Here is a 13,476-nt window from a genome sequence, read left to right on the forward strand (position 1 = left end):
GACTATTTTACTTAACATGTTTAGTGTACTAATTTCACTGAAGTCAAACTGTTCATAGAACCACAGGATCATTTGAGCTGGAAGGCTGGCTGGCAGAGGCCACCAGGTCCAACTCTCCTGTGCTGAACAGGAACACCTACATCTCCATCAGGTTGCTCAGAGCCCCATCCAGCCTGACTTTGGATGTCTCCAAGGATGGACACAAGAATTGCCCCATCTGGGCAATTTCATCCGCTCAGCAGCACACAGCCTGACGACCACCAGCCCTACAGGACATTTCACTTTGTGAAAGCCCCATTTCCACATCGTCCCGAGCCACAAGTAACTCCAGCGCATTTTGCTTTACTAATTCTTGCGGCTCTCCATTCACTCCCCTCAACAGCGGCACTTTCCCAACAAGAAACGAGCAGAGTTTAACTCGCTCCTTTCCCCACACCCGAAAGCCGCAATGCTAAGAAGACGAGGGGCGTTATTTCCCACCGCTCCGAAGCTCCCGACCCACGGCGGTGCCCTCCCCGTTCCCGAGGGCAGAACCGCGCTCCGGCCGGGCGGCGCGCACCCCCGGGTTTGAGCTGGCGGCTGCGGGAGCGCGCACGGGGGAAGGGCGCTCCAGCCCCCGGGCGGGGCCAGGCGGCAACGGGAGCGAGCTCGGCGGCAGCCGGGAGCCCGTTAGGGCACCTCTAGCGCTGCTCCGGCCATGGATCCCCTGCCCAAAGACGGCGAGAGCGCGGCGGGCGGGGAGCCCAGCCGGGGCGCTGCCCCCTCCAGCGGGGTGGTGGTGCAGGTCCGGGAGAAGAAGGGCCCCCTGCGCGCAGCCATCCCCTACATGCCGTTCCCCGTGGCTGTCATCTGCCTCTTCCTCAACACCTTCGTGCCAGGGTTGGGTAAGGAGCTCCGCCGCCGCCGAGGGAGGGAGCGAGCCCGTGAGGAAAGTTTCGCGACGGGAGCGGCGCTTCGCGCACCGCCCGACGGCCGCGCGCGGGGGCTGAGGAGGGGGAAGGTGGGAGGTGGGGTCCGCAGATCGCGGTGTGGCTCCCAGGGCCACGAAGGCAGGAGCTCGGAGCTGGAGTGCCGAGGAACCACGCGGATTCTGTTTTTCTTGCTGGCAAGTCCCGAGTGAGAGATGCAGATAACGCATCCTTAAGTTGCGGTTGTAATTCCTTCTATGTTTCTGTTTGACCCCTTCTAATTAAGAAATCCTTGCATTTACCTCACCTTGGGGCCAGCCGGAGCCTTGTAAGAGCGAGCCTTAGAAACACACCTGGAACAGCAGGCAGGGCGGCGAGCCGTCTGGCAGCGAATAAAGTGCTCCTTTTTGGGAAAATCAAAGATCCCATCCTACCTTGACCCTCCTGTAGCTCCCGTACACTGATACAGGAGCTCACCCTGCAGTAAAAAAGCTCCTACCCCACTGGCACCTGCTTTATTTGTTCCAGGTGGCTTCATTCCTTAATGAATCTGAAAGTCCGTCTGATTAAAGTGTGACCCCCAACCTATGCAGCACGTGTAAGCTGTTGCTACTCCTGTGTGTATGCTGTTCACCTACAGGAGTGTTCCAGAGGAAAATGTTAACTTACTAAAGTCCCTTTGAATTTTCCTATGGAAAGGAAGGCATTGGGATATAAGCTGTAATAGTATCAAAGCTGCAATGCTGCACTCTGAGGTGTGCTGTTGTCACAGCCTTTAGTGCAAGCACCTGCAGAACACAGAGCAATAAATCAAACTCTCCAGTCCAGTACTTTCATGATTTTTTGAGCTATTGTTATTTAGCAATTAATTCCTCACTGTCTTCAGAGGGAAGTTTTCAAAATCAGAGCTAAGTGAATGTAGCTTCCCACTGCATTGAAGGTGCTATGTCTCCATTGTAGGCATAGAAGAAAAAAGACCCCACAAAACTGTAGAGGAGATTTCCTGTATGCTTTTCCTACCACTTCTGACTAATCCTACACTTCACAGTGCTGCTTTTGACTTAGAAAATCCTGACCTTCCCTCTTCCTAGGACGGCAAACCCCATAAACTGTCCCCACACCAGGATTACCTTGAGGTGTAGACATCTGCCCCAGCAATTCTCTTGCTGCTGCAGGACTGGTGGAGGCGGCAGGTGCTGTGCCTTTCCTCCCGTGGAAAGGGTCCGTAAAGGATGGCAGAATGTAGCTGCCTTCTAAAGGCTAGGAGATAGGCTCCCAGCCCATGCTTGGGATGAATCTAGATTTTGTAGCCGTGCTGGATGCACTATCAGCAGGTGGCTGGACTCACCCTGAATGGTATTATTTTGTTAGGTAGATAGTTTGGATTTTTAACAGTCTTAGATTTTCCATTTGGTGCACTGATGTCAGCAGTACTTTCTGGCTGTCCATGCCACCATTCATCCCAATCACCACTGTGCAAAACAGTGGTAGCAAAACAAATGAATTACAAAACAAATCCTTTTCTATGTATTCTCTCTGACTGGCTAAGAACCTTGCTTTGGAGATGCATCCCCTACTCTGCACTGCAAAGCACAGCACATAGTCCAACATAAATGAACTGTTCTCTTAATGAAGCTGCTAATGTCCTGTGCATTCTCATAGAAATTTTACTCAGCAATAATACACCCAAGTAGAATAGCTTTTTACTGTCTGTACCAAATGCTGTCATGTATCATACAGCCCACACATGAAGGAAAACAGGAGGAACACAAATCTGCTACTAGGAATAGGATGAAAAGAGATCTTGTGATCTATTCAGCCTTCTCTGTGAACAGAGCAACACTTGTAAAACAAATGATATTTAATATTTATGGTGATGTGAAGTATTCACATCCAGCATCTGAACTTGTTCCTAGCAAAGTAAATGGCAAAATTCCCATTGATTCCCGCAATACAGAGATGTAACACGTTAAAGTAATGCTTTGCAGGTTTGCTATGTATTTTTCCTACTTACTGTGGCTGTATATTTGTGATAAGGGAAGTTCTGTGTTTTCCAACCCCTGAGTTCAGTTCTCCTTCTATTTTGCATGTAGTTGTCACTGATTTGTAGTCTCTGAAACACAAGTGCAATAAAGGGTCAGAAGCCACTGGAATGGGCAAGAAAGTGGGCAATAGTGGATAAACCAAGTGTTCCACTGCTTGGAGACCAGTGCATGTTCACTACTGCCCAGTGCCTTAAATCAGTAGCACCCCAACAGAACTTGTGTGCTAATGCAAGCTACCAGATACACAGGTGGTCAGAAAGACCTTACGCTGTTTATGCTTTGCTTCAGTACTGTTTGGACAGGAGAAGTAACACTTTCTATTTGTTTACAGACATTTTTTTCTTTTTTTTTTTCCTTTCTTTTATTTTTCACTTTTTTTTTTCTTAACAGAAAAGCTGGGATGTTTTCAGGGTTTTATGTAGTAAGCCAGAACTGCAAGTTCTGCATTGTGAACTGGGTTTTCATTACTCTTTGTATAAATGTTACAGAAGATTCAGGTGAAATTTTTCATACCCAGGGGATACGTTAAACTTGTACTGCCAAAAATTCAATTTCAGACCAAATACAGCCTGGAGAAGCCTGATTAAACCACCTGCTTGTGGTCTGTTTTTGTGGAACAAACTATCAGTTGCACACTGCTTCCACCCACTATGATAGACACAACTACTTGGTGATGTCCTGGAGCAGAATTTTCTGTAATCCATTGTAGTCTTCCTCGTGTGAGTCTGGTAGAGCATGTCCCTGCTTCAGGTTCATAAAAGGAGCAGCTGGTATGAAAGGGAGATGACGGAGCTGGTGTCCTCAGTAAGTGCTGTAGCAAAGACCCTGGTGCCATCGACTGCCAGTGTTCACTGCATTACATAGGTCACAGTGGCACAGGGGCCCTGGGGATGCCTCTGAGGCCCTGGGGCTAAGTCACGTCCCAACAAGCTCTGGAGGAAGTCAGACAAAGATGCCGGCAGAAGTAAATGGCAGGGTATGGTCTGTTTTTCAATTCCTGCAGGATTGAGCAGTGTGCACCTGCAGCCAGTACGTGCTGCAGATGGCAGATGAACGAAGGGGCTGGCCGTGCCCTATAGCTGGCAGACTGTGTTCTCCTGGAGCTGCCGCGTGCCAGTCAGTGTGGGAGAAGATCTGGCTCTCTGTCGTTCCCTGAGATGATACACAGGAATCTTGCCCTCCTTCCTACCCGTTTTTCCTTCTCTCGACATCACGTGTGTGGGAGGGGGGGGAAGCGAAGGGGGGAACTTGAGGGGAATGTGAGAAGTGAGTGAAATTAAGTATGAGGTATTCTCCAAGATGAATCCCTCGTGTCAGGAAGGGGGTGGACTTTTGGATCACAGCCTGAATTACACATGTATACTATTTTTATGCAAAGAGTAACTGAAATGCATAGCATAAGATTATGTTAGCGCAGGCTAGAAGAGCAGCCACCTGTGAGGCATGAAATAGCCTGTGATGGAGATCATGTGAGATAGCCTTTCACAGGCAACTAGAGAAAGAAGGATGATTCCCAGCCTGCACGACCTTTTTCTTGGTGGTGTACATCTCTCCTGCTCCTGAGAGCATCACCTCCACATCATGAGCCTTGTGCTATCTGTTCATCCTGCTTCAGTCATGAATTCAAGGGCTACTCTTTCAGCTGTGTAGAATCATAGAATCATAGAATCACTCAGGTTGGAAAAGACCTTAAAGATCATTGAGTCCAACCATGACCTAACCATACTACCTTAACTAACAACCCTCCACTAAATCATGTCCCTGAGTCTTGGTTTATACAAGCCGAGCAGAAGGTTCTCATTAAAAGCTAGTGCTCTCTTCAGCAGAATGAGCTCTCTAAAGAGCGGAAGGGAAGGACAGGAAGCACCACTCAGGAAAGCTGCAGCAATGAGATCTGCTTAAAGTTATCAATATCCATTTTATTTTTTGTTGTTGAAATTGTAACTAGATGCCTCAAGCAAATACCCATTGTCTTCATGAATGAAACAAAGAATTTTAAGGAATAAACACATTTTCTTATCTAAGGTTAACACTGCCAAAAAGAAGTTGAGACTTTCAGTCAACTGTGTATTAAAACTCAAGCTTGCTATGGCATTTGTAATCCTAATAATTCTTTTTCTTTTCTGTCGATATGCAAATAAATGAATTGATTGATAAGACCCTATGTGGAAAAAAGAGATTTTTCAGGTTTTTATATAAATTTGTGTTTATGAACTTTACTCCTGGGATTCTGTAGCCAGACGCATCTTTCAGCCTTTTTTTGCATAGACCAGTGATAGACTGCAGGAAGAAGCTATATTTTCATGACAGTGTAATTAAACAAAGCAAACCTTTTGCTAGTAGACTTCACTTATCAAGTTTGTGTATCCAATGAAAATGGTCCATATGCTGAAAAGATCAAGAAGTTCTTTGTGGTAGTTTCTTCACCTGCATGTGCAAGGCAGGAGAGGAGACCTGTGATAGAATTTGTTCTTTCACAACTTACTGCTCCATGGTACAGCAGCAGTGGTACCAGCTGTACTCTAATTATTCGTCATGGAGATATAACACTGGGCATAAGAACAACTGAATCTACAGATTTCTACTGTTGCAGGTTCTGTTCTGGCCAGCAGGGAGAAAGCTATTGATTTTCTCCTTTTTAACAGAGATATAAGTAAGAATTAGAAGTGTGTTATATAACTTACTTGGCTGATTGTACCAAACAGCTACTCAAAGATCTTGCCAGCACTCAGTAGTCTGTAATATTTTTGTTCCATGAAGTGTCTGGACCATCAGGAATGACAAACAAGTTTTTAAACTCAAAACTAATTCATAGGTAATTTGTGATCAGAATAAATGACAAATTACGTCAAGTTCGTAGCTCCTCATCATCACAGAATCATCATAGAATGGCCTGAGTTGAAAAGGAACACAATGATCACGGATTTTCAACCCCCCTGCTATATGCAGGGTCACCAATCAGCAGACCAGGCTGCCCAGAGCCACATCCAGCCTGGCCTTGAATGCCTCCAGGGATGGGGCATCCACAGCCTCCTTGGGCAGCCTGTTCCAGTGCTTCACCACCCTCTGTGTGAAAAACTTCCTCCTCTTTTGAGACAACTCCAACCTATGTGTTAGATCAGCTAAAAACCAATAAGAGTTGTACCTCTAATGCCTCTGGCATGGTTCCTCAGTTTTAATCAGTGTCCAGTGGTGTACCCTGCAGTATTTTAAGAAAAAAGCTGCTTTCTGCTTTGCTTTGAGTTTTATTAGCCCAGACTTACTTGAATACTTTAAATATTCTTTTCTTCTCCTTTTCCATTGTTTTAGATTGGACCCCTTCCTTGTGTTATTCTGCTGAGCCTATGTGATCACTAGTACATCTTCTCATCATCCTCTCATGCCCTTGCTTTACAAATGCAGCTATGAACATACACAGCACAAGCACAGCAACACTTTGTTCTTGACTACTGGCTCTGCCACAGTCCAAATATTTAGTATGGTTTATGTTGTTTGGTCAGTTTTTTACTCTTCATTCATTATGGTTGGTAAAAGTCTGCAGTTGAGCTCTACTTGTGTTTATTGTGTCTACTTTTTGGTTCATTTCACTGTCAAGCTGCATACTTAGCCAGTGCTGCTGCTTTCTGAACTGTGGTCATTTCCAGACCAGCTTTTATGCTAATAAATTCCCACCCCCCACCTTTTGCTTTCATCAAAATAGAAGACAAAAGAAGTGGCCAATGACATTTTTGTTCACTGCTGTAGTTTCAGCAGCTCTGTAGATATATTAATTACTTAATGAATATGAGAGGAGATAGGGTTTGCTCAGCATCTTGTAATTTAATGCAGTTTGGACAGATGTACTTGAAGATTAAGAGTGAAGGTGGGGGCAGACAGCAAAGAAGAAATATTAAATGGCCAAGTGAACAAACTGAATTTTAAGGACTCTGGAAAGCTGTTCCAGACAAAGGGTGTGACATCAGAGAAAAATAGAGAATCAAGTCCAGAAGGAGAAAAGGACAGCCTGGGAGAGTGCATTAGCAGAGATTTGGTGGGAAGAAACTGGAACTTCCTGCAGCAAGAGAGAAAACAAATGAAAGGATTGGAATAGAATTACAGAATATTCCAAGTTGGAAGGGACCTGTAAGGATCATTGAGTCCAACTCCCCCTCCTCCTTTATGGAGGTCTCTTCCAAGAGCTCCATACCCATCATAACACAGAGTAACAACCTCAAATTCTCCAGCCAGGATCACAAATGCAGGGCTCTGATGCAAGACAGAGCATCACAGACCTGAAGACCTCATGATCTCACTGAAGATGCAAAATGGGTGAGGAGATTTCTTTAACAAGTGAATTTTGGGTAGTCTGCATTACAGGATAGAAGTAATTTTTTTCTAGTGCTATGAATTTGTGAGCACCAGAAAGATTTGCAAACTTTGCTGAAGAACTATTGCCCTTTCCTTTTTTTCCACCATTAAAAAACCACTGAGAGGTTGTATATAGGATAAAGGGAGAAAAGGAAACCGGAACTGAGGTTTCTCAGTCTCTTTCTTACCCATCAAATCACATACAGCACCTTAAACAAAAACTCCAATAGGTGGCAGCAGCTGGCATAAAGCAGAAGAATGAATTTTAGAATCCATCTGCAATTTTACATTTTGTAGAGACTTGAGATTGGATGGTAAAAGGATTCTAAAATAGTCCCTAAATTTGTAAAAGAGATTGGAGTTTGCAACACTTATGAAAGCTTTCAGAGATAACCTGGAAAGAAGAAATTGAAATGAAATTTCTTAATTTTCTACAAATTATAAAATCAGTCTGACCTAAAACAGTCTTTCTACATCTTCCTCACAAGGGGAGTGGAGGCACAGGCGCTGATCCTTCCGGTGACAGTGACAGAACCCAAGGGAATGGCAAGAGTTGTGTCAGAAGTGGTTAGCCTGGGTGTTAGGAAAAGGCTTTTCACCAGAGTGTGGTGCTGTGTGGAACCAGGGATTGGACTCAGTGATCACTATGGTCCCTTCCAACTTGGGATATTCTATGATTCTTTTGTATTTAGTCTTGTCTTCAGTTCAGTGCAGTGTCTTATTTCAAACTCCTTAGAGCCCACCTGCTCTTCAAATGTTGGTCTATGAATTGGGCAATTATGTAGTGATGCACAAAGAGCAAAGCTGGTGTGGCAGTACTATTTCTCAGCAGATAGCTGGACCCAGCATCACACAGCATCACACAGAAATGTTAGCCATCCCGAACAGAAGTCAGACCCAGGGCATCACATGGACTCAGACTCTCATGAAAACGAAAAATCTGTATTGACCAACCTTCTCTAGAGATTCCAGCCACATCAAACCCACGTTTCCCTGGTTTTGCAGAAGTTTGGGAACTTTTTCATTAAGTGAAGGATTCGATCCCACTTCCTTCTTTTTTTCCCCTCCTATCTCCAGGGTGTTTGAGTATTTGTGTTAACTAGGGACCACAACTGTGAGAACTTGAAAATCCTTGGAGAAAATTTGACCTTACTGTTGGTTTCTGTTATAAAGTTATAAACTTCCTAGGTTTCATAGTGTACAGAATCAAGGAAATTAAGTAGGTTGAAATTGAAATTTTGACTTGAAGTACTAATTTTCACATTCTCAATCTTTTTGCTCAGAGGTTTTCACAGTACTTCCTCCAGCAACATAATCATCTTTATTTAAGTGCAAAGCTCAGTTTTTCCATCCTAAAAGAATTAGAAACCAAACCCTTAGTTTCTCTCAAACTACTTGACAGTCCCCCAAAAGGCCTAACAGTGCAATCATGACTATCACAATATTTGGTGTTTCCTTGGAACCCTGTCCCCTAAGGCTCTTGGTTAGATGAGAAATTAGTCTTTAAAGAAGAGAAAAAATGTAACTAGCTTTCATGGTTTTGGTGCAGGATTCAGGGATATGATGCTTTCTCAAGAAAGAGAGAGAGAGAAAGAGCAGAAAAAAGAATAAGTTACATGTTTTTCAATCTCAGTATTGAAAAATTTGATTCACGACTTTAAACACTGGAGGACAGCAATGTTATACTGAGATTTTAAATTAAAGAAGTGGATATATTGCCAACTAATTCATGACTCAAGTAGACTAGACAAAACCACAGACATTTATGCATTCAAGTCTGTGATCAAGAAATATCCAAACTAATAAATATGAGATGTTTGAGGAAAGCTAATTGGTAGTCTGCTACCTTAAATTAAAAATTCCTGTTACAAGCATACCTAAAGAATATGCCCAGAATTGATAATGGTCAAATCTTGCTAGAGGGCAGAGTGAACATGGTCAATAGAAGGACTCTGGGAACACAGTTAGTGAACAGGGTTATGTTCACTGCAGAGATGTAACCTGTACTGCATTTCTAACTTCACTAATGTTTATACAAGGCACTGTGTAGGGGACTAAGTCTGCCATCTTTGCGAAGATGAATTTGAACATACTGCAGCATACCAGCAGCTTGTCATTTATTTAGGCTGTTTTTTCACCACGATACAAGCATTGATGAATATCCACACAACGCTTACAAATTCTGTCAGCCTGAGTCTGTGGATAATTGCTTTGTAAAAGTCACAACAGGCTAGTTTCTACAGAATGAAAAGCCTAAATTGTGAAATTCATCTTGAGAACTGGAAAAAAAAATCAGTCAAATGAGTGACTTTAAAAAGTAAGTAGGTAAGTGTTATAAGCCACTGAAGAACTGAGTTTTTTTAATGGAAATTAATAAACCGTGCTATAATGTGCCATGGTTACAAGCTTAGTTGAAAAATTGACTCATTTTACAAAGTATGAATCATAAAACATGAAAATGTGTACTTGAGATATAGTAAGCCTGATGATCATGTTAGTATAACACTGTCCAGATGAAAGTGACCTTTGCTCTTTTAGTTTAAAATATGTATTTATAGGTATGCATATATCAATTATGTATACCAACATCATGAAGTGAAATCTTTGTTTGAAATGATTTTGTCCTCATGTAGGTAGAAAAGCATTTATTGCATGTTTTTTTTTTTTAAGTGCATTCACAAAATAATGGATCTTAGATTTCATAAATGTGTTTTGTTAATTCTCTATTTTTAAAATACTTGCAAGACCTCTTCTGTTGCCATGACAATTTAATTTCCATAAACATGATTTTTTATGTGTGAATATTCAGCATTGTATGTGATATGCTGTGCTGGGGAAAGGAGATGACAACTTGGCACCACAGAAATTGCTGTGTTAAATGGCCTGTAAAGTTGTAGAAACATAGAATGGTTTGGATTGGAAGAGGCCTTTAAGATCATCTAGATCATTACCCAACTGCTGTGGGCAGGGACACCCCCTAGCAGATGAGGGTGCTGCTTCTAAACCTAGTTATACCGATCTGCTTAGCAAGTAAACCCTTGAAACAACAGGCAGGTTGGTTTTGATACAATTAAACAATTTATTTCTTGCAGTTTCTGAACTGGACTGTTAAATTATACCTGTCCTTCGCATGTGACTCCATGAAGCAACCAAACTTTCATCTTATTTACACTGTTTGACTGCACATTAATCTGTTTTTTTGCCTTGAGTGCTAATCCCCTTACATTATATCTGTGGTAGAAGGCTAGTGTTCTTTTACATCCCCTCTGCAAAGACCTAGATAGCAGCTCAAGTGTAAGGCAGAGCTTGAGACAAGCCATGAGTGTGCATAGAAAGAAGAGGGGGAACTCTGTGTGTACACAGTGTGTGTCAACAACACATCTGAATATAAATAACTCTTAAAATCAAAATTGTGCCAAGAGCCAAATCCACATCTCCATCAAAATTGAAGATTGATTAGAGCAACCTAGTTTGAAAGGTAGATTCAAGGCAACACAGTTAGAGGTGGGACATATCTCCTTGTGATGTATGCAGCTGATAGAAGAATGTGGTGGAGCCAGAAATGGAATTTAGATCAAATATCAGTTCCCAGGAACCACTGTTGCTTGGCAGCTACAGAGTGAGTCCTACTGATGCCACAATGAATAAATGCACTACTATTATTGACATTAGGAAGAAAAGATTTTTCTTCTTTGTGGTGGTAGATAGATTCTGATAGCTCTAACTTGACTGAAAATCTGGCCTGTGTGCACGTATATTCCATTCTCACATCACTATACATTCTTTCACTGCTTATTTAATCAGTGTGTGCCAAGACAGAGCTCAGAGAAATTACAAAGAGGACAGCTCTGAGGGCTCCAGGTCACGCTGTTCAGTGCAACAATCACCTAAGCAAAACAAGTACAAAAAGTTCCCATTTCAAAACAAATTTACTTGTCAAAACCCTGATTCCACGTTGTGCAGAGCAGTACAGAACTGAGGCTCAAGAAACACTTTACCTCACATCTGTTCACCATTTTTACTTTTCTGTAACATTTAGGAGACAAGTCCGTGGTGTCATGGTACCTTAAAAGTACCAAGAGAACTAGGCTCAAAGGTAAGAACTAACATGAGTTCACCTATTGAGGTTGCTGCTGTGAATAAGTATTATTTTGAAGAGAATTTGTGAGACTGAGCTTTCATGTTCTTAAAAACAGATAATATTCATCCTAGTTTGCAGTAATAAGTGAAAAAGCCACTGAGAATTGTATGTCCCAAAATAGCCAATAAACAAAGCTAAAAATCTGAGGCTGTTGCATCACAGGACATATTCTGATTTCTCCCTTACTAGTGTGGTTTTAAATATTCCTCACACTTTAAGATATGCTAGTAAATGTTCTTTAGTATACTTTGTAAAAGGAGTAATACCTGACAAGAGACCTTATTCCAGTGTGATTTTGAGAAGGCTGCTATGAATGGGAATGAGAAGTACCAAGTCAGCAGCTGAGCAAGCTTTCAGTGCATTATTACTTCAATAATGCTGTAAAATGCAGACTACACTAAAGGCCTCTTATGTCACAGAAATATGAAGGAAGACATGTCATACTTGGTCTGTTTATGGTCTGAATGGAGAAAATAACTTCCTGAATGAAGATGATGTTAGAACAGGCAAGAAATCTACATGACTTCTTGCAGTTCTGTGCCTCAGATGACACAGCCATACTTTGTTTTCCTTAATCTCTTCCCAGAAAACTGTTTTACGTAAGCTACCTCTAATCACTCTTGGACTTCCTCAAGAAACGAGATGTTTGTGCCACACATTAGTGAAAATGCAATTAATAGGAAGGACAGACAAGGCAGTCTGTAGTTCTTAGGTGCTGGTCACTCCCTCACATGGTCGTGTGATCTGCTTTATGCTTTTGAAATGCACATCTTGTACATGAAAAGAACATCAGCATGTTTTAGTTACTACGTGGCAAAACAACAACAACAACCCACCACAAAACAAAAACCAACAGCTCAGGTAAGTTAGTTCGCCTTGGAGCACTGATGCGCTCTAGAGCTGCCATTTCAAAGAATGCTAATTCGTACTGTGCACTGTCGTATAGCGCTAACAGATATTTGCAGTAGCTCAGCTCCATTGTATCTCCTCTTGTTTACATCACAGTGTAGAATGAGCTCTTACTGCAGCCTTAAAATGTACAATTGTAAAATAAGTTTGTTACCTATACAGTTGTGTAGGTCACTGTGGCACTGCACAGACAATGGGAAAAGAACAGGTCTTATCCTACTGGATTGTAACAGAGATGTAACCCCAAGAGTCAGATGACAGAAGTCTTGATAGAAACATACAGTACAGTGTAATGAAAAGAAAAATACTTCCTTGAGTTGTATGCTTAAAGGCAAAGCCTTAAATACACAGTTGGCACTTGTTTCTTAGCAACAGTGCTCGTCTGAGCCATGCAAACGTTGTCAGGTTGTAAAAAGATACCCTCTAAGAGAAAGGTAATATGAAAGGAGCTAACATCAAATTTAAGGGATGCCTTCCTGTCATTGCAAAAAAGACAACCACATGTTATCAGCATTGCAAAGCCTTCAGACAATGATTAAGATCATTCTGAGAAACTGTAATGATCAGAACAAAGAACTTGTCCTTTTTTTCTCCACATGGAAGAATCACAAAAATAACACTTGAATGTATTTTCATTAGTATTACAGGAGTACCATAAAAATATAGTTAAGTCTTCTCTTCCTTCTGTGTCCATAACAGCATGCCTGTACTCTACACTGAATGCAGAGGAGTCCTGCCAAACTCACTCCTTGCCCTGCTCTATCCAGTGCTAGATTTTCAGAGAGTAAGCTATAATGAACAAAGTTGAGTGCAGTAACTTGCCTGTAGCAGCAGCTCCTCCTAAGGGAGTTGATTAGCTAGCTAATATACCAAATCAAGAGATAATGTATATTAGTATTATTTATTCAAAATAACTTACTGGTGTTCTTTTCATTGGACGTGTTAGATGGGATTTGTCTACCTGTGCTCTGAGTTGGTTGCTGATATGATCTGTGAGAAGGAGTTAGGCATTATCAGCATGTGACTCGTTACTGCTCTGAAGCAGGTTAAGTGAATCACACTTTCTGGGGTCCTCTGTCATTTTTTTATTTTTGACTAAAAGGGAGCCTAAAATTACTGGCTGAGA

General features: G+C 42.1%; 1 protein-coding gene across 1 annotated transcript in view; it reads left to right on the forward strand.

Annotated features, from left to right (window-relative positions):
* The first annotated feature begins 697 nt into the window (after nt 1-697).
* The window catches only part of STUM (stum, mechanosensory transduction mediator homolog), a 37,800-nt gene continuing 25,021 nt past the window's right edge, over nt 698-13,476 (forward strand). The window contains exon 1 of the mRNA XM_042829973.1: nt 698-884. Coding sequence (XP_042685907.1) covers nt 698-884 — 187 coding nt within the window. The remainder of the gene's footprint in view (nt 885-13,476) is intronic.

Source organism: Centrocercus urophasianus, unplaced genomic scaffold (assembly GCF_019232065.1).
Source record: "Centrocercus urophasianus isolate 14NV4802_14NV808 unplaced genomic scaffold, USGS_Curo_1.0 seq_10, whole genome shotgun sequence".
Classification (NCBI taxonomy): Eukaryota; Metazoa; Chordata; class Aves; order Galliformes; family Phasianidae; genus Centrocercus; species Centrocercus urophasianus.